The sequence below is a fragment of the Artemia franciscana genome, chromosome 14 (genome assembly GCF_032884065.1).
Source record: "Artemia franciscana chromosome 14, ASM3288406v1, whole genome shotgun sequence".
NCBI classification, from domain to species: domain Eukaryota; kingdom Metazoa; phylum Arthropoda; class Branchiopoda; order Anostraca; family Artemiidae; genus Artemia; species Artemia franciscana.
The window spans coordinates 14,144,330-14,165,717 of record NC_088876.1 but is presented as its reverse complement, the minus strand read 5'-3'; the positions used below and the strand labels follow the sequence as shown (position 1 = coordinate 14,165,717).

Here is a 21,388-nt window from a genome sequence, read left to right as displayed (position 1 = left end):
AGCTCAACCACTCGGTGTGGTTGAGCTCAACCGCTGTTTTTGCGTGAAACAGTGACAAACCAGGTTGTCATGAAAAGTGATTTTGCGTGAAACAATTGACTGGTTGAACTCTAATTTAACCAGAACTGTCATTGTTTTTAACCGTAGGGTTCTACCATTCATAATTGTTGGTTGATCTTTTCAGGCGTAGATTTCGAAAAGAAGAATTCGTAGGCTATAAATAAGTCTATATAAAATAAGAATTATAAGCTGACAAATAGAATTCTAGCCACGCAAAAGTAAGGTTTAATTTTGTTTTGTTTTTCGTATTAGGGCTATTTGGATAAATGTTGGGTTATATCCTGCAATTTGATTCACATAGGCCTTAATACAGGAAGTCAAGAGTTTGAATATGCTTTTGAAAACTTATGTAGATACTTGGAAATCTTTGTTTCATCCTTTTGATGCCCTAGACTTGACCTTAGCTTGGTAATTTGGCTTCAGAGATAAAACCTTGATGAAGCAAGACCCTAGTGGTTATAAAGCATTGTTAATCCAATTACTATTCTTACTAGATGCTTCAAGATGTGTTGCATCTTTGTCAGAACTCTTTACATTTCAGCCTTACCCTATAGGGCCATGGATAAATTTTCAGGTCAAACTCTAGTTTGGCTACTGTTTGCTATCTTAGAAATGGGTTAAGTCAGGAAAATAGAACTTCCAGTAATGAATCCAAAGCAAAAAATATGTAAAATTCTAGTTTAGCTAATTTTCATTATCTTGGAAAGGGAATAGGTTACAAGAATGAAACTCAGTAATTAATCCAGGGTCAAAAACACTCTGGGAAGGTACTGCCAGGCTTCTATGTCAACCCTTTTCTGATTTCTAAGTCTTAGATAATTGCTTACTCAAAAGGTCTATACCTATACTATTGAAATTTTGACAAAACAAGATTTACCTTAATTTTTAATTATCAGTTTCTTTTTCTCTGGCTTTAGCTCTTAAAATGCAATTCCTTTTATTTGAGTAGCATTTTAAGCCATATCAATATTTTTTTTTCAAAATTTAGGAAATGTCTTTGCATATCTTTAAAACCTTATAAAGTGGATTGAGGAAAGCTGTGAAACAGTTTCTTTGTACTCCATGTAAGCAGACCTTCCCAGAACATACTTTAGCCTTTAGACCCATCCCTGAAAGTTTTTTTTTTCAATCTCACCCCCTGGTGCTCTTTTACACATTGTATAAATTGTGAAGAAATGCCTGCCCCCTTGCTAAAAGTCTTAGAAGTATCTTATATCAAAATACACCTGATACAGTTTAATTTTTTAGAGATGACACAGAATAGCATTAAAGCTGAGTATTTGCTTTGCAAGAAATGTGTCCCTTCTGTTGTAAAGCATTTTGGATAGACACTAATCTAACCATGGACATATTGCTGTTGCAAATGGTTTTGCTTAAAATGGTTTGGAAAACAAATAGCAAATGTAAATTTGCTTTTTTATCATTATTTAAGACTAGAATATCACAAAGCTATGCAATCACATTGCTTGTTGTATCTTAAGTAAATACAATCCCTGATGGAGTTTTGTTGATACCTGTCTTAAAATTAATTTGTCTAAATAAAATATATTGTTTATGGGACAGTAGAGAAAAGCAACAACCATGAATTGAGTTTTTTTCAATATTTCTTTTTTCAAATAATAGTTCTCTGGTCACATTTGTGTTCCTTGCTAAGTTGTTGGCACTCTGGTTTGGGAATCCTTTGTCCAAGGGGTACAGGTTTAATTCCTGGCATTGCTAGTGTATTGGGTTTTTACCAGCTAAGTATTCACCATGCTAGTTTGCATCTTAAGTAAAGCAATCCCTGCTGGAGCTTTGTTGACACCTGCCTTACAATAACTTGTCTAAGTAAAATACAATGTGTATTGAAGATTAGTGAAAATGGCTGTAAATCCATCTTGTTTTTTTTTCAATATTTTTTTTTTAATAGTTGTTCTACTCTGGTTGTAATAATGTTCTTGGCTAAGTGGAAAGCACTCTTAGTAAGATATCCTTTGTCCATGGGGTACAGGTTTGATTCCTAGTATTGCCTGTTTATTTGTTTTAAATGGGGGTCAGTGATGTTAGACAGATCTAAACCAGCTCTAAATAGGCAAATGGAGAAATATGCAAAAGGTAAGCAGGGAGGGTGTACAAAAGCACAAGATTTCTGGCCCCCAGCCCTTAATTGCAATTCTTGGCCAAAGGGTCACAAAGTGGAAATTAGCACTGCCAGTTTAGACCTTGATGTGTCAGTGCTGCCATACTTACTTACTTGCATATTGGTGTTGAGTTTGCCCACATTTTATCTTCATTACTATCTAAAATCATTTAGACATTTAGCAAACTGTCTCAAACCACAATTAGTATTGAATAGTTTTTGGGCCTTACTGACTTTCCCTTTATAGCAAAGGTTTATTGTTGTGTATAATGTAGATATTTTAAAGTAATCAATCATTAAGAAGTCCCTTTTAGTTTTATCAAGTTTTTGAGTAATAAACCTGTTTAATTACCTTAAAATATTTATTCAGGTCCTTTACTATTGGCTGCCCTTTATATTACAATAATGATTGAAATATATTGTGGCAACTAAAAATTTGGATAATCCAACCTATTTTACCATCTTAAGGTTGTTTACAAAGGTGTATGAAATATTTAAGTACTGACTTAGCTACAGAAAACCTCTAGATATAATAAAATGTAAGCAAGATGGCTCTTACTTTGACCATATCTATGGAAGCACTAATGAGAGAGTGGGTTATTTGATGCATTTGTAGGATTGAGTGAGATGAGAAATGAAGTGTAGGCTTGATGAGAGATGGCTGGTGAATGTGATGAGGGATGAATGTTTTACAAGATTTTAAAATTTTGGACAATGTCTCATGTTGACAGTAGAGTGCAGAAGTAAAATTTGGAAATTTTTTTTCTTTGTTTCTGTTATGTTAGACAATATTGAATATTCTAAAGTGAAGTTTCTTTTTTGTTTGGAATTGTGATGGCCCTAGGGCTTTAGTGCAATACAAATTACTAATGTTTATTCACTTTCTTTAAACAAACACAAGGTCTATGTCTCCTAGCTTTAACAAAGTCAAATGTAATTTTAAGACCAGGGATTTCAAAGTAGGTCAAATGAACTTCTGGTAAAAATGAGCAATTTATGAAACATCTAGATTAAAAAAAAGTCTTTTAGACAACAAAGAAGACAATTGAATAAAGAAAAGTACCTTATATCATAATTGTTGTGCACCCTTAAGATAGAAATGAACAAAGCTTCAATTAAGATTCTGTTTTGTTTAAACAGACAGAAGGGACAAACCTCCAAGCTTTGACAAATACAATCTCACTTTGTGGCTCCTATCTTTTCAAAGGGGACTTTCTTTGGATTTTTTCTATCCAACTAAAACTGAAAAGGACAGCATGATATACAAGTTACTTTCCAATTACCCTACATAGCAAGAGAAGATCATTAAGTTAGGCTATGCTTTATCTCAATCTCCCTCCCAATGTGCAGAAATATGGCTCAAATTTCATATTTTCAGTGCATTTAACCTCCTGTCACCTGTTTTTCTAGTTATTGTTTGTCACATTTGTTTAATTTACAGCTACATGGGATGAAGTTAGAGAGACAGATTGACAAAACAAATGGAAAATAGGAAATTTCAGCAATACATTTTTATATTGGGAGGATTGAGGGGTAAAGTAGAGCAAAGTTGAATATAAAATGTGTTACCAGCTATTATTCAAAAAATTATGAAGCATGAATTTTTTTTTTTATTATGTTTCTTTCTCTTCAGGTCCTTCTCTAGGGCTTTACCAAATCAAACATTCTATGCCCAGAAAAATTAGCAACAAGGTATAGTCTATATACAAAGGCTTATGTTATTTAACTATGAATATGGAATTTATATGGCAATCAGGAACTGGATACAGGCGAAAGCAAGTAAAAAAGAAAGAAAAAACTTCCCTAGTTAGCTCAGGAGACTTTTAATAGATTACTCTTCAGATAATTGCCTATGATACATAATTTAAATATTTACCCCTGTACAGTAGGGCATTAAAACAATCTATCACAATGTAAGATACAATATATTTAGATATGATGCTGATTTACAAATTCCAGGATTCTTTGTTGTAGTTTTCATAATTTTGTTGATAAAGTTTTATATATTCATCATATTTTATTTTATGTCATTAACATTAGCCAAACTAAACTTCTCAATAGAACTTGAATGTGGTGGCTATAATGCACAAGTACTGAAAAAATCTTACAACACATTATGTGTTATGGTAACTGTTCAGTGAGAAAAAAACTATTTTCCTAGTTTAGCTTAATTTGTTATATTTTTGTGCTTATCAGAAATATTTTATTAATTTTAGGCAGCTGTCCCCCCTCAAAAAATTCTTCAACATTTGCTGGTTTATACTTAACTAGTATTCTACTGAAAACAAAAATTAATATATATTTTGTATTGAAGAAATATAAAGTCCTTTGGATTATTTTTTATTAAGATTAAGCAGTTTGCTACTTTCTTTTGTTAGGCTAAGCCTGTAATAGTGCTTTATTGTGAAGAGCCAAAATTTGTAGGGATTGCAAAGGCTAGCCTGAACAATATGTTATTACAAATTATTAGGTTAAACTTCTGTTTGGTAAAATTCTATTTTAGATAAATTTGTATTATCTTGAAAAAGGTTTAGGTTAGGAAAATGAAACTTTTAGGGATGGGTCTAGAGACTAAACTATATCATGGGAAAGTATTTTGGAGCATCTAACTCTACTCTTTCTCTCTCTTAAAAACGTTTGCCTTAAATTACCTTAAATCACATTGTCTAATGAAATAAGGATTAAATCCCATAGAATTGCTGGTTAGTGATGATGACAGTTGGAAATCTCAATATTTGGTCCACACCCTTAGAAATGCTTGTGTTATAAAAGTGAAACCCTTGCAAAATAAATCTTCTACTTAAATGACAAGAAAAAAGCGTTTTTAGTGTCCTAACTTTGCTCAATTTCAATTTATGAAGTTTCCAAGATTTGGAAACTTTCAGGATATACATTTCCCTATATTTAAATACGAAACACTGATATGGCTTAAAATTCTACTCAAATAACAAGAATTGCATTTTCAGAGCTAAAACCAGAGAAACAGAAACTGCTAACTGAAAATTAAGGTAAGATGTTGTTTTACCAAAATTTTAATAGTTACAGACCAGTCCAGTATGCAAAATTCCAAGATTTAAAAACAGAAGAGGGTAATCACATAAGCTTAGCAATAGCTTCTCAGAGTATGTTTTTAGCTATGGATTAATCACTGAAAGTTTCATTCACCTAACATAACCCCAATCAAAGATAGCAAAAACTAGCTAAACTGGAATTTGACTGGAAATTTAATCTATAGCCTGGTAGGCTAGTAGAATTCCAAATCAAAACAAAAAGAAGTCAGACTAGAATTTTATCCTCTGTTTAGGGTAGCTCAACAAAGCTAAAGTCTTATCATTTAGGACTTTTTAATAGATAATTTTGCTTTTACAGTATGAATACAACATTTTCCAATATATTACCTGAACAATTTAACCCAAGATTCCACTAATTCAGACCCTTCCTTTCTCTCCAAATATACCAGAGAGTATGCTAGATCATTTTTCAATTCTCTCTGACCTCAAACTAATGTGAAATATGTCAAATCCGGAGGAAATTAAGCCAGTGCTAAATCATTTAATTATAACAGAATGACACTCTTAACACTATACGGATGTTTTATGTTTGAAATTTTTTGCCCAAACCGACAAGTAAAAAGTGTTTTCGCGAACCAGTTTTGTTTGAGCTCAACCATATGTAATTTTTTCCGTTTTTGCGTTAAACATACAAGCTGGTTAAACCAAAGCTGTCATTGGTTAAACCAGCTGGTTGACGCGAAAAAAGGCCTTTGGTATTAACCAAGTGACATATAGCAATCGCAAATTTTGTCGGTCTGTCTCGGTTTTGCTACTTTAGGCACTTCCAGGTAAGCTAGGACGATGAAATTTGGCAAGCGTATCAGGGACCGGACCAGATTAAATTAGAAATAGTCATTTTCCCGATTTGACCATCTGGGAGGGAGTGGGGGGCCGGTTAATTCGGAAAAACTGAAGTATTTTTAACTTATGAGCGGGTGATAAGATCTTGATGAAATTTGACGTTTGGAATGATATTGTGTCTCAGAGCTCTTATTTTAAATCCTGACTGAATCTGATGACATTGGGAGGAGTTGGAGGAGGGAAACCTAAAATCTTGGAAAACACTTGGTTATTACACTAGGTTAAAATCCATATTAACCTTTGTTTCATTATAATTTTAGAAAGTGAAATGTAACCACATTTTTATACAGCTTACTGTTTGATATCAAACACATATCTTAAACTATTCTTAGACAATTATTTTGGAAAACATTTAATAAATCTTCTTCAGCCTTTTCCAAGCGCCCACGTGTTTCTAAGCACCCAAGTCATGGTCGTGGGTTCCGACGAGGTATTTTTAACTTACGAACGGGTTATCGGATCTCAATGAAATTTGATAGTTAGAAGGATATTGTGTCTCAGAGCTCTTATAATAAATCCCAACCGGATCTGGTGACATTGGAGGGGGGAGTTGGGAGGGGGAAACCTAAAACTTGGAAAACTCTTAGATTGGAGGGATCGGGATGAAACTTGGTGGGAAAAATAAGCACAAGTCCTAGATACATGATTGACATAACCGGAACGGATCTGCTCTCTTTGGGGTAGTTGTGGGGGGGGGGGGGGGTAAATTCTGAAAAATTAGAAAAAATGAGGTATTTTTAACCTACGAACGGGTGATCGGATCTCAATGAAATTTGATGTTTAGAAGGATATCGTGTCTTAGAGCTCTTATTTTAAATCCCGACCGGATCTGGTGACACTGGAGGGGAGTTGGGAGGGGGAAACCTAAAAATTGGAAAGCACTTAAGAGTGGAGGGATCGGGATGAAACTTGGTGGGAAAAATAAATACAAGTTTAGATACATGATTGGTATAAACGAACGGATCCGCTCTCTTTGGGGTAGTTGGGGGGGGGGGGTATTTCTGAAAAATTCGAAAAAATGAGGTATTTTTAACTTACGAACGGGTGATCGGATCTCAATGAAATTTGATATTTAGAAGGATATCGTGGCTCAGAGCTCTTATTTCAAACCCGACCGGATCTGGTGACACTGGAGGGGAGTTGGGAGGGGGAAACCTAAAAATTGGAAAGCACTTAAGAGTGGAGGGATCGGGATGAAACTTGGTGGGAAAATAAGCACAAGTCCTAGATACATGATTGACATAACCAGAACGAATCCACTCTCTTTGGGGTAGTTGGGGGAGGGGTTAATTCTGAAAAATTAGAAAAAATTAGGTATTTTCAATTTACGAACGGGTGATCGGATCTCAATGAAATTCGATATTTAGAAGAATAGTGTGTCTCAAAGCTCCTATTTTAGATCCTGACCGGATCTGGTGACATTGGGGGAAGTTTTGGGTGGGGGAACCTAAAATCATAGAAAACGCTTAGATTGGAGGGATCGGGATGAAACTTGGTTGGAAAAATAAGCAGAAGTCTTACATACGTGATTTACATAATTGGAACGGATCCACTCTATTGAGGGGGGTGGGTTAATTCTGAAAAATAAGAAAAAATGACGCATTTTTAACGTACGAAGGAGTGATCGGATCTTCATGAAACTTCATATTTAGAAGGACCTTGTAACTCAGATCCCTTATTTTAAATCTTAACTGGATCAAGCGTAATTGGGGGGGGGGGGGCAGTTGGGGAACCGGAAATCTTAAAAAATACTTAAAGCGGTGAGATCAGGATGAAACTGGATGGGAAGAATAAAAACGTGTCTAAGATATGTAACTGACATAACTGGACCGGATTTGCTCTCTTTGGTGGAATTGGGGGGGGGGGGGGGAGTAATTTTGAAAATTGAGGTATTTGTAACTTACGAAAGGGTGACCAGATCTTAATGAAATTTGATATTTAGAAGGATCTTGTGCTTTAAAGTTCTAATTTTGAATTCCGACCAGATCTTTTGACATTGGGGGGAGTTGGAGGGGGGAATCTTGGAAAAACACTTTGGAGTGGAGGAATCGGGATGAAGCTTGGTGGATAGAATAAACAAATGTCCTTGATACGTGATTGACAGAATCGTACTGGATTCGCTCTCTTTGGGGGAGTTGGGGGGAGGGGTTTAGTGATTTGGCGAATTTGGAGCTTCTGGACGTGCTAGGACGATGAAAATTGGTAGGCGTTTCAGGGAGCTGCACAATTTGACTTGATAAAGTCGTTTTCCCAGATTCGACCATCTGGGGGGCTAAAGAGAGAGGAAAAATTAGAAAAAATTAGGTATTTATAACTTACGAGTGGGTGATCAGATCTTAATGAATTTTGATATTTAGAAGGACATTGTGACTCAGAGCTCTTATTTTAAATCCTGACCGGCATTAAGCCTCGTATTTTCCTTTTTAAATCAATCTATTGATTCATAGAATTTTGTTAGAGCTCATACCATATGATCTCTTGGCTCTTAGCTCTTCTCGCCTCGTCACAAGTGCCATATGAGCTCTTAGCTCTTATTTATAGTTCCCATTGATACGATTTTTTTTTAAAGCAAAACAGCTCACAGATGCAGGAAAGTCACAAAAATGCTAACACAGAGATGATTCACTGCAGCTGCTGAAATTATCAAAAAAAAATATCATGAGATATATTTATTTCGTAAATATATTATTGAGATATTTAAACAGCAAATACATAAAAAATGCTAAATAAAAATATAATCTTAATCTTGCATATTTCTGGAAATGTTCCTGAAAAATCTTGAACTATAAGGACATGACCCTCACATTTTTTGTCAAATATTCATGGAAAACTTCTCATATGCATAAGTGGTTTCTCTGTTACTTGCAATTTGTGGTTCTAAAAAGCTTTCAAATTAGAATAACGGATGCAATTTTCAACAACTTGGTTGAAATACTTCAACTCAGTGGTTAAACCGTTGAGATGCATAAACTTGCAGCAAAAAAAAACCACAGGAAATTTGGTGGTTCACGAAAAACGGATATTTTCTCGTGAAATCGCATCCGTGAGAGCCCAGGGTTTCCTACATGTTTTGAAATATTTTGACGCATACGGATTAAAGGTTTTCCGTAAAATCCCAAAATAAACGTTGCAGAATCATTATCGAATTTCCAAAATCCGCAACATGTGGAAACAAAAAGTTCTTCGATTCTCTATCGACATGGCGTGCGTTTGATTAAAAAAAATGTTGACATGATGTCGAAGTTCTGTCGTCTTGTGATGACAAAAAGAAAGTTCGTTATTTTTGTTGTCTGAATTGAAATTATAAGTTCCAAGTGGAAGGTGAAATGAGCACCTAAGGTCAGTTAAAAACCCTTGGCATCAGTAAGACTCGTAAGTATACAAGAAGAAGGCCGAGAAATGCATTAATTGCCTTCCAACCCTCTTTCCGATCCCTAGATGTAACGCCCCGAGCATTGTAATAACCCTCTCAGTCAAGAGGATGGAACTACCAAAAAATGGATGAAGTAAATTCCATCATTAAAAGAAGGATTTACAAAAATTGAAAAGCTGTGTATCCAACTGTCGACGGAACCCTTGCGAAAGGTTGAATATCGTTTTACCCGGGCAAATCTTTAAAAAAAAAAATTATAGTATGCATCTTTCTATAAGCTTCTTAAGCTCCCCCTTGGAGGCACTGAAATTAAAAGCCAAATTCTGGCTCAATAAGTCTTTTATTTAGTAGAATGAGACGTTCCGAAAAACAAACAGATGAAATTTTGATCGAAGTAAGGCCGATAGGCCTTCCATCTGCCAAAGGTCAATCCGTCTGAAATGCTAAATAATGGAACAAAATTATGTTTACAACTATGTGCTCATTAAGTCTCATTCAACAATCAGCTAAAGATCACGTCTATATGGGCAAAAAATACAAACTCTTCAAGCTTAAAACTCCTTCAAGGCTCTAAATGCCTGCTGCAGGGTCACAGCTTAAAGAGCTGCATTAACAAAATCTCGTCATTCCAAAAGTTTGGAAGTGGTGTTCACTCGACAAATAATATTTGTTTCGCTGAGACTCGAAACTGAGATGAATACTTCTTACAAGAACTGAATGGTTAGAGGACAAAGGTCACTAAAAAAAAAATATGTCTTTCACACCAAAGACGAGCGGAGATCCTTCACATGTCAACAACAACAAATTTTCTATATGGTATTGTAGCTATAACTATCCCACAACCAAGACTAGAGGCAAAGAACAGCCAAAGTTTTAAAAGTTTAAAAATTTATCTTTACAATTAAAGTATATTTCTATGAAATTGAATCTATTTCAACCTAATATTTTCCGGCTTAACTCGTAAAACCTGTTATATTTAAAAACATATTCGGAGCTAACTTCCTTTCACCTTTTTTACAGTTCGTTGGGTTTCGATTTTCCTTAGGAAAATATGGGTTTCTGGAGCCCCGCTGTTATTCCGAGTAACTCAGGGATAACTATCATATTTACCCTCGTCGAATCAATTTTGAAAAGGTGCATTTGCAACCAACAGGAGTAGATGATTACTCAGTAGATCAATCTTTTGATACCAAGTAAACAGCAGCAGAATATCCAAGACGACAAGGAGTACTATTTTCTTCTGAAAGAGCACGTTCATAAACAATTAAAACCAAAATTTATTCGTCACAATAATATAATGTAAAATCAGCACACACAATTGAATAACAAGATAAGTTTTAATGACACCTCTTTTTGCCACTAGCGTTTCGATACTGCTTCTTCACCTCTGAAATACTTACTGTGTTATTATGCATTTCAAGCCTTTTCAGGGTTGGACAATATTTATTTGTATGCGCGTTATCGCCCGTAGCACTGCAAAAGGGGCACACGTGGCGACGTAAGATGGGGCACACAACCTTACCATCTTCTTTCAGCACATGACTTTGGTAAAAATGTGTTTGTTCCCCATTCTTCTTGCAGAACGAGCATCCCTAAAATTGAGTGACGAACTTTAAGTGGTCGAGTATAAAACAAATTATATTAAACGAAAAAAACTGAATTTCGATTAAATTCGAAAGTGGATTAAAATCGTTCAGTAACATTTATCTGAGCCTTTCAGAAGCTATTCTGACAAAGTCTACTTTACATTTGCCTAGGTTTTAACGTCGTGGTCAATTTGATTTGTAGCTTTATGGAAATACAGAGATATTCCCTAACAATAAGGATTAAGACCATTGATAAGATTTGTGCAATAGAATAATATCAGATTTTTAGAAGTTAATCTGGCCAAGTCCATTATAATGCAAGCTTATGAACGTTCTCTATACTCGAAACCGTAATAAACAAGAGCTAAGAGCTCATATGGCACTTGTGACGAAGCAAGAAGAGCTAAGAGCCAAGAGATCACATGGTATGAGCTCTAAAAAAATTCTATGAATCAATACATTGATTTAAATTGGAAAATAAGAGGCTTAATGCCGGTCAGGATTTAAAATAAGAGCTCTGAGTCACGATGTCCTTCTAAATATCAAAATTCATTAAGATCCAATCATCCACTCGTAAGTTATCAATACCTAATTTTTTCTAATTTTTCCTCTCCCTTTAGCCCCCTAGATGATCGAATCAGGGAAAACGACTTTATCAAGTCAATTTGTGCAGCTCCTTGACACGCCTACCAATTTCCATCGTCCTAGCACCTCCAGAAGCACCAAACTCGCCAAATCACTGAACCCCTCCCCCCAACTCTCCCAAAGAGAGTGAATCCAGTACGGTTCCGTCAATCACGTATCATGGACAATTGCTTATTCTATCCACTAAGCTTCATCCCGATTCCTCCACTCCAAGTGTTTTCCAAGGTTTCCCCCTCCAACTCCCCCCAATGTCAAAAGATTTGGTCGGGATTTGAAACAAGAGCTCTGAGACATGAATTCCTTCTAAATATCAAATTTCATTAAGATCTGATCACCTATTCGTAAGATATTACCCCCCACCCCAACTCCACCAAAGAGAGAAGATCCGGTCCGGTTATGTCAGTCACGTATCTTAGACAAGTTTTTATTCTTCCCATCCAGTTTCATCCTGATCTCACCGCTTTAAGTATTTTCTAAGATTTCTGGTCCCCCCAACTGCCCCCCCAATTACGCTGGAACCGATTGAGGTTTAAAATAAGAGATCTGAGTTACGAGGTCCTTCTAAATATGATGTTTCATGAAGATCCGATCACTTCTTCGTTACCTCATCGGAACCCACGACCATGACTTGGGTGCTTAGAAACACGTGGGGGCTTGGAAAAGGCTGAAGAAGATTTATTAAATGTTTTCCAAAATATTTGTCTAAGAATAGTTTTAGATATGTTTGATATCAAACAGTAAGCTGTATAAAAATGTGGTTAAATTTCACTTTCTAGGATTATAATGAAACAAAGGTTAATATGGATGGCCAGACCACGTGGTATGCATGATGGATGCCATTTTACCAATGATTTTGCTTTTTGGCATTTAACAGGGAACCAAACGAAAAGCAGGTCTTCCCCGAACGGAGATTACTCTCAAAACTACTACTGCTACTACTAATAACTCACCGCAACACCAAGCCACCTGAGGCCATCATAGCTGCGCACGCTCCTCCACTTTAATCTATTAAAAGCCTCCCTCTTTGCACCATCCCGGGAAGTTCCCGTTTCCTTTAAATCTTTATTTATGACACCCTTCTACCCCTGACGAGGAGGACCTGCCTTCCGTTTAGCCCTAGAAGGTTGATCGAAAAGGACAATCTTCGGCAATCTGTCATTCTCCATCCGCAGAACGTGGCCTAGTCATATTAACCCTTCTTCCGTTATATCCCTAGAAAGCGGGATTGAACAATATTTTTTCGTACATCCTACTGTTTGCAAGAAACGGTTTAAAGCAAATTGGAACAACATGAAAGAGGAACAAGAGAAGCTTCTAATGAATTGGGTTGAGGAGGAGCGTGCTCAAGTTGATGCTGCAATTAGTTTTTAGTAGTAGTAATCAATACAAACTATGCCACTGGTGAACGATTTTTATAATTGCTGTGCGTTTCAAAGCTGTGGTGTCAATACGATTCGTCGGGTCCCCGTTTAAAAATTTAACACGAATAAAATTATTAGTCCACCTCAAAGGAAACAAAGATATTTACAGAAATGTTGCAGCACAGAAACTAAATGGCAGTATAACTTTTCCTGTAAACTGCGTTCACTACTTAATTGAAAAAAAATGTTCACGTGAAGTAATTTATTTACATATTTAATTTATTATTATTTATAACTGACTATATATTAGAATAATCAAAGGCTACATTTCCACAAACTATTAAATTATTTATTGGCAAAATATCAGTTTGATAAGATACAGCTAAGGTATATTTATTAGGCAAAAACATCACCCTAACTTAGCTTCTTTTTACTGTAATAGTTCTATGTAAATACTAAAAACAAGTCTGAATCGAAATTCTTACAAAGATCATTTTAAGTATACTGCAGTGATCAATAGTACACATAAAAGCTAAGAAAAAACTGAAAAAATTGTTCACTTCTGAGACTTCCTTACACCTTAATAATAAAATTCTGGTTTTAGACGTGCCTTATAGAAAATAGATATGGCATCACTGAGGGGAGAGGTATTCATCCCCACTAGATCTTTGTAGCCCCCATTAAATTTTTAAAAACAACTTTTACTAGGTAATTTCGTAGTTTTTTTTTTACATTGGAAAAATAGAAAATACCCTTAAAAATAAATTATCTCTTACATTTTCATTAACTGACGACAATGATAATAAACCTTTGTTATGAGTTATAAAAACTTCGCTTGTCTTGTGACTCGTCAGATATTTCGAATATAGACGAAGAAAACAATATCACACCCAGAATGTTGCGCTGTTCCCTGTGGCTCTGAAAATAGGTAACGACATAAACCTTCTACTGCAGGGGCACGGGCAGGAGAATTTGAGTTCATATTTCTCTCCTAAACTTGGTGAAAATTGCAATTTTCTCTTTGACTTTATAATAAGAGTTGGAATATCTTTCCCATTGTTCAAAATTAAAACACACTCTGTATATAAACAGATTTTGAACTACATCTCTCATAGTTTCAAGTGTCACCATTTCTGCACATCGATTGGTGACATCTTTGGAATAGCTAGATGTCTTCTTTCTGATTTATTTTGTTAGAAATACACTACTTGCTATCATTTTCAATATAACCTGGTAATTTCAGACTGCATTTACTCAGAACTTATTTAATTGCAGTAAATACGATTTGATTGTTCACAGCCGGGCCATTACGGTCAGACATGTCTATAAGAAATAACAATAATAATAAATCAGGGCCTCGTTCCTAATTTAACTATCTGAAACCGAAAATGATAAGTAGTAGAATTTTTTCTATAATTTTGTTCAGACTCGTTATAAATCTAAATACCCTGGATGTGTCCAGAGCCTAATATGTGTAAAAAAAACAGATTATGTAGAATTTGAACCCAATAACCTTAAATCATGAAGTAATTCTTAATAGTTCTACCATCCCATTCCACCATAGATGTATGCAGGATATTACAATGAATTCTTCTATTTTAAGATGAAGTGAGGAAAACCCAGCTCCTCTTTACTTGAGGACTCGAAATCGGAGAAGACCACCATGGAAAAAGATTACTTTTATCATAAGCCAAAACAATATTGAAAAAGTCCTTACCATCCTATGGGTTCTTGGATCCTCCGTTTTTGAGCTTAAACTGTAACCTGAAATAATTTCTTTTTATTATAATATACATAAATGAAATATAAATCAAAACATAATATAAAATAACTTATATAGTATAAGTAACGAATAAGCCACATATTTATTAAACATGAATATACCAATATTTGCTACATGTTCGCTAAAATATTTACTAAATATGCACAGTCAGGTAGACACGATTTATATTTTTCTCTTATCTCTTCTGTACATATGCATGGACTTACACAACTTCTATATTTATTTCGTGTATAAAACTAAACCTTTTTTTTAACTAACACATGTTGCTGAGACGCTAATTCAATCCTTCAAAACATTTTTCAGGTCTAGGTCCCTCAAATCGTCAGCTAAAGCCTTGGCCTAAGGTACTGACCCAGATATGGGCACAAATTGATCAGCTACAAAATAAAAGAAGATTAAGAAAAAGAGAAACTATTTTTTTATACATATATATATATATATATAAAAAAAAATTAATCAATAATATTGCTAGTTTTAAATGTCTTCCACTCAGGTTACGAGTGCATCCATAAGACATTCTAAAAAGTTTATTATACAATACTTTGCACGGTTAATAAGGAAAATAAAGGAAATAAAGGATAAAAGATAATAAGGATAACAAAGGAAAAGTTGGAGCCTTTTCAAATGACACATGTTCTTTAAAGCGCACACAGGTTTAAAACACAACGTGCATAATACATAACTGTGGGTGGTTGACATACGCAATATCCCTAGAAACATAGTTACTGGACAGCTTGACAATGATGAACAAAAAGCCTATCTAAAATTTTGACTTAATGTGATTAGAAAATCAATGGGCTTGGGAAGAGGGCTGCTTAACTTCCAATCACATTTGACTTAAAAAGGCCACTAGAACTTTTAATTTCCAAGCGGATTAGATCCTTAAAAGTTTTTTATGATATTGTTATCTATAATAGCACTCCGCTGCCTATGATATTGCTTATATACTCTTTTGAAAACCTGTACATTTAGTTTTTACGTTAAATTGGATTTCCCCTAGACGTTCCCTAAAAGTTTCGCCTTTATACCCTTAAGCGTCATCAGTTAATGCAATCGCAGTGGTAGCATTAGTAGTATACACAGTGGGCCTTCTGGCTAGTCCTAAATCAGCAATAACTTACACTGAGAGATCAAACTATATTACTACGTCACACTTTGAGAATCTACATGCTCATAGTTGATTTTGATTTAATTCGACATGCTCTTAGCTTGTGCAGTAGCAACAGTTGTAGTAAGAGCAGTAGCATTAATAGCAGGATATTTATGGTGTATGAGCAATAATTTTAATGTTTTAATTCAAACTAGAAGAATATCTGGCAATTTTGAAATCAGTTTGTCTTTTTGTTTGATAAAAGATGCTTGATACCTGAATGAGGTCTACAAGTTTGAAAAACCAGCTTTACAATGCCTTTAGGAAGACCCAAAAAACGAAAATTTGCATTTATTACAAATGATGACTCTTTGGATTCACCTGAACCATCAAACGTGAAAAGACCAGGATAACACCCTGAACAAATTTAATTCACTATGAGTGAAAATCAACCTGAACCGTCAAATGAGACAAGGCCAATACGGGTAGCTAAAGCAAAGGGCATTGTTAAGCTGTCCGGAGTAATCAAAATCCAAAACAAAGAAGAAAGACAAACGTGTTTAAAAGATATGCAAAAGCAAGTATCAAAATATATTAAAATGAAAATGAAGAGCAAAGACAGGGGCGGCTATAAGATCAGCGACGTCGTAATCTTCGACACCAACAACATCTGGCCCAAAGCCAAGCATATACGTACAAACATGCCATAAACTCAGTCAATGTAACATATAAGTCATTGGAACCCTTCATCATTACTTTTATTCATTGTGGAGCCCTCTATTTTCCCGAGGAAAGAGCAGCACATAAAGGTAATTCATTTGGAGATTGCTGCTTGCATGGTCGAATTGCATTGTCACCATCACAAATTCCAAACGAATAGGTTTGCCTTTTTTTTTTAAGACGTCACTTGCTCTCTGAAGAGTTTCATAAACATATTCGAAACTTGAATTCGTGTTTTGTCTAGCTTCATTTAACGTAAGCGATGATCGAACCATAAATAGTCGTAATATATTTAGCTTTAAAGTAGCTGGACAAATTTTATCACAAAATCAATTTAGCGGTACATCCATCACACACAACTGAAGATGAAATTGAGCCGCCTTCATATGGCCAAATGTACTTTTTAGACCCAATGAAGCTGTTGAGGAACGGCTCGCACAACCTTTAAATTATGGGATCTCTCGTAATCTAATGAGTTTCTTGGAAGAATTATTACGAGACACAAACGACTAAGCCAAAGGTTACGAACAAGGCGTGAAATAGAGGATGATGCAAATCAGCTTGCTGCTTCACTGGGCCAACAGCCTCCGTCAGCTCATTTTTACGGTGCCAGATGGTTTTGATTAAAGACATTAGGGCTTCCAACCCCCATGCCTTCTCAGAATAAAAAAAAAAACAAGTTTTTTGAAATGAAAGTAAGGAGCGACATTAAAACTTAAAACGAACAGAAATTACTCCTTATATGAAAGGGGTTTTTCCTCCTCGAAGCCCCGCTCTTTACGCTAAAGTTTTTTATTGTTTTAAAAAGTAGAGTTGCGAGAAAGAATCAAACTTTAGCGCAAGGAGCGGGGCGTCGAGGAGGAAAAACCCCTTTCATATAAGGAGTAATTTCTGTTCGTTTTAAGTTTTAATGTCGCTCCTTACTTTCATTTCAAAAAACTTGTTTTTTCTATTTAATTTCTGAAAGTTTTTGAATTAATGCATGTCTGATTTTGGTTCTCCGTACATAAATTATTAAAATGAAATTTGCATAATAATTCTTTTTTTGGCTAAATGGCTTTCTTTTAGTTTTGATCAGACGATTTTGAGAAATAAGGGGTGGGGAAGGAGGCCTAGTTGTCCTCCAATTTTTCGGTTACTTAAAAAGGCAACTAGATCTTTTAATTTTTAACGAACGTTTTTATTAGTAAAAAAAAATACGTAACTTAAGAATTAACTTACGTAACAAACTTTTATATTCTTATATTTTTGATTATATATATGAGGGGGTTGGTCCCCTCGTTAATACCTCGCTCTTCACACTAAATCTTGTTTTGTCCCAATTCTTTAAGAATGACCCCTGAATCAGAAAGGCCGTAGAATAAATAGTTGAAATTACTTTAAAAATTTTTAGCATAAAGAGTGAAGTATTTATCTCCTCCTAAATACCTCGCTCTTTATGCTAAAGTATTTTTAGAACCCCTCATATGCTTAATAATCTCTGTTCGTTTTAAGTTTTGATGCTTCTCGTTACTTTCAATTGAAAAAACTTTTTCATGTTTATATTTTCATTGTTTGTTTTTTTATAGTAATGTTAGAAAGTCCTGCGCCCTTTTGATTGAATTTCTCTTCCCCCATGAAATATTCCTCCAAGAAAAGATCCTCCCATATAGCCCCCTCCCCTGAACCCCACACCCAAACCAAAAAAATCCCCCTGATAACGTCGGTACACTTCCCAGTAACCATTACTGTATGTAAACATTGGCCAGAGTTTGTAACTTGCAGCCCCTCTCCCAGGGACTGTGGGGGGTACGTCATCCCCAAAGACGTAGTTATTATGGTTTTAGACTATGCGGAACAAAATGGCTATCTCAAAATTTTGATCCGTTGACTTTCGTAAAAAAATGAGCGTGGGAGGGGGCCTAGGTGCCCTCCAATTTTTTTGGTCACATAAAAAGGGCACTAGAACTTTTAATTTCCGTTAGAATGAGCCCTCTTGCGACATTCTAGGACCACTTGGTCGATACGATGACCCCTGGGGAAAAAAAAAAAACAAAAAACAAATAAACACGCACCCGTGATTTGTCTTCTGGCAAACAATACGAAATTCCACATTTTTGTAGATTGGACCTTGAAATTTTTTCGATAGGGTTCTCTGATACGCTGAATCCGATGGTGCGATTTTCGTTAAGATCCTATGACTTTTAGGGGATGTTACCCCCTATTTTCTAAAATAAGGCAAATTTTCTCAGGCTCGTAACTTCTGATGACAAAGACTAAATTTGATGAAACTTATATATTCTTTTGATATATTTCAGATTTTAAAAATCTGATTCTTTTGATATATCTTTTAGCATTGAAATTCCGTTTTTTAGAGTTTCGTTTACTATTGAGCCGGGTCGCTCCTTACTACAATTCGTTACCACGAACTGTTTGACAAGAACAGAATTTGCACTATACTGAAAACAAAATACATTTAAAATGTTTTCACTTGGTTATTACTTGTTTAAAATATTTTTGCTAGAATAGATGAAGGGGGAAGTCCTCCCCCTCACATTCAAATCACAGCACGAGTGTCTGGTGCCCTTTTTAAGAGTAACAGGAGATTAGAGGGCAAGCAGCCCTTCTCTCAAGCCCATTCATTTTCCAAACGCATCCAGTCAAAATTTTGAGACATTTGTTCAGCATAGTAAAACGCTCCAGGAACTATGTCTTTAGGGATATAAGGCACGCAAACCCCCCCATAATTATGCAACTGGCTCATTACGCTTTAAAACTAATTGTTGCTTTAAAATAAATCAAAAGGCATTGTATTTTAAGGTTGCCAACAAGACACCTCAGCAAAATATCGAGAACGACTGGAGGTATTAAGTTAAACCTTTTGGGGACACAGCTATTACTGCTTCTGCTCTTACAATTTAAACAAAAAAGAGTGTAAGTGTAACCAGGTTGTCAAGGAATGATATTAAGTTTTAGCTTTCAGGTCATTTTCAGAAGCTACACAATTAAATTTAAAAAAAACATTGTATTTATAAAGGGATTGTATTAATCCCTTGTTAAAATGTATACAAATATTTTTGTAATTACCAGTTATTTGCTCTTTAAGCAATTTAATGTCTTTTCATTCTAAGGTTTGTTCCAAGATATTTTATTATTACCACAAGTCCGATTTCTAACAACTATTTTTACTAAGCTTCCAACTTTCTGTTTTCTTTTTTAAGGTTTTCGAATACCTGTAATTCCTTGTCGAAATATCTGCATATGTTTTTGTTACGTTTTACCAAGTCAGACAAAAAAATTCGGGACAGGCGCTCAAACCATAAACGGTCCTAGACACAGCCCAGGGGCTGACCAATACGAGTGGCTCTTAAACTTGGTGTAGTAGATAACAGGAAATACCAGAGCTCAATGTGTAAACTGAACATTGCTCGGAGAATTCCGAAAATAATTTCATATCTTAAATCTTTTAGAATGTTCTATTTGAGCAGGATTTCCTGAGGTTAGTTGAGTTGTCAATCCCCGATGAATTCATAAAATCAGAATCCATGAAGAATAGAAGTAGAGTACAATTACTTGAGAAAACCTGCAATTGTCAAGTATTAAAAGATATAAAACAAAAAAGATATGCTAACAATCCAAATGTAACCAATCTTTGCATTCAGGAAGTAAATTACATGTGGACTTAAATAATGGATTTCAAAAAAAGCAGCGATCCAAAATCAAAAGATTTTGCCTTTGTAGTTTGAAGATACTAAATTCAATGGAAAATCAAGGCAAACAACGAGCTTCAAATCTGGACACCTGGAAAACTTCTTGGAAAACTTCCTGGAAAATCTTGGACAAATCTGGAAAACTTCTAATGAAGAAGACTGCTAGAGAATTCTAAGACGTCATCAATCAATACAGCAGGATACATCCGCATAAAAGATAACGGAGGAAATGTCTACCGTTAAAATTATTCCGAGCCACAAATTCGACCCCCCCCCCTCCCCCCAGAAATATGTGACCTTAAAATATTATTTAGTCATTTCTAAATAGTTTATTAATCTTTATTTATTTTCAATTATTTTTGGTTAAAATCTAGTACAATTAATATCAACAGAAGAAAACTTACCTTCGCTGACTGTTGAAACACTGGGTGAAACTTGAGAGTTTTCTAAACTGCAAGTTCCAAGCCTTAACGTAAGCTGAAAATAAATATGTTAAACTGTAACAACTATAAGCTTGGATATATATGTTCGTTATTGAGAATATTCTTTAATTTCGGACTTTAACAAAGAGTGTGAAATTCTGATGAGAAATCTAAGTTTTACTTTTTCTAGAAAAGATATTTCCTCTCCTTTATAAAAATTGTTTCCCTGTAATACTTGCTGCACTGTATCTGATTACGTTTCTGTTGTTTTAGAGTCTAGTTTTGTTGTTGTTTTTTTTTAAACCCAATATATTGGTAACAAAAAAATTTAAAGATATACCTTCATTTCAAGAGTACCCTCTACTTTTTAAAAGGCATAAAATACTAGGGTTTGCTTTAAAAATTTAACCCTAAGAACAAGGATTTGAATGAATATTTTCCTGCCAGAGTTACACTTATTGACATGGAACAAGTGTCCACCTTGTACTCAGGTTTGGATGTGAATTGAGCTAATTTTTGCCAGAGGAATTTTTTCGCCGGAGAAGATATTTTTTTTGGGGCCAGGTGAAACTCCAAATATATATTTGACCAATTCAATTATCATCAGTGACTCTAAATACTGCTGT

At 35.0% G+C, this 21,388-nt stretch overlaps 1 protein-coding gene across 1 annotated transcript in view; it reads right to left on the bottom strand.

The window, feature by feature from the left end:
- Window positions 1-10,723: 10,723 nt before the first annotated feature.
- LOC136035361 (uncharacterized) overlaps window positions 10,724-21,388 on the bottom strand; it is a 64,198-nt gene continuing 53,533 nt past the window's right edge. Inside the window, exon 6 of the mRNA XM_065717111.1 lies at window positions 10,724-11,058. Coding sequence (XP_065573183.1) covers window positions 10,804-11,058 — 255 coding nt within the window. The 3' untranslated portion in view covers window positions 10,724-10,803. The remainder of the gene's footprint in view (window positions 11,059-21,388) is intronic.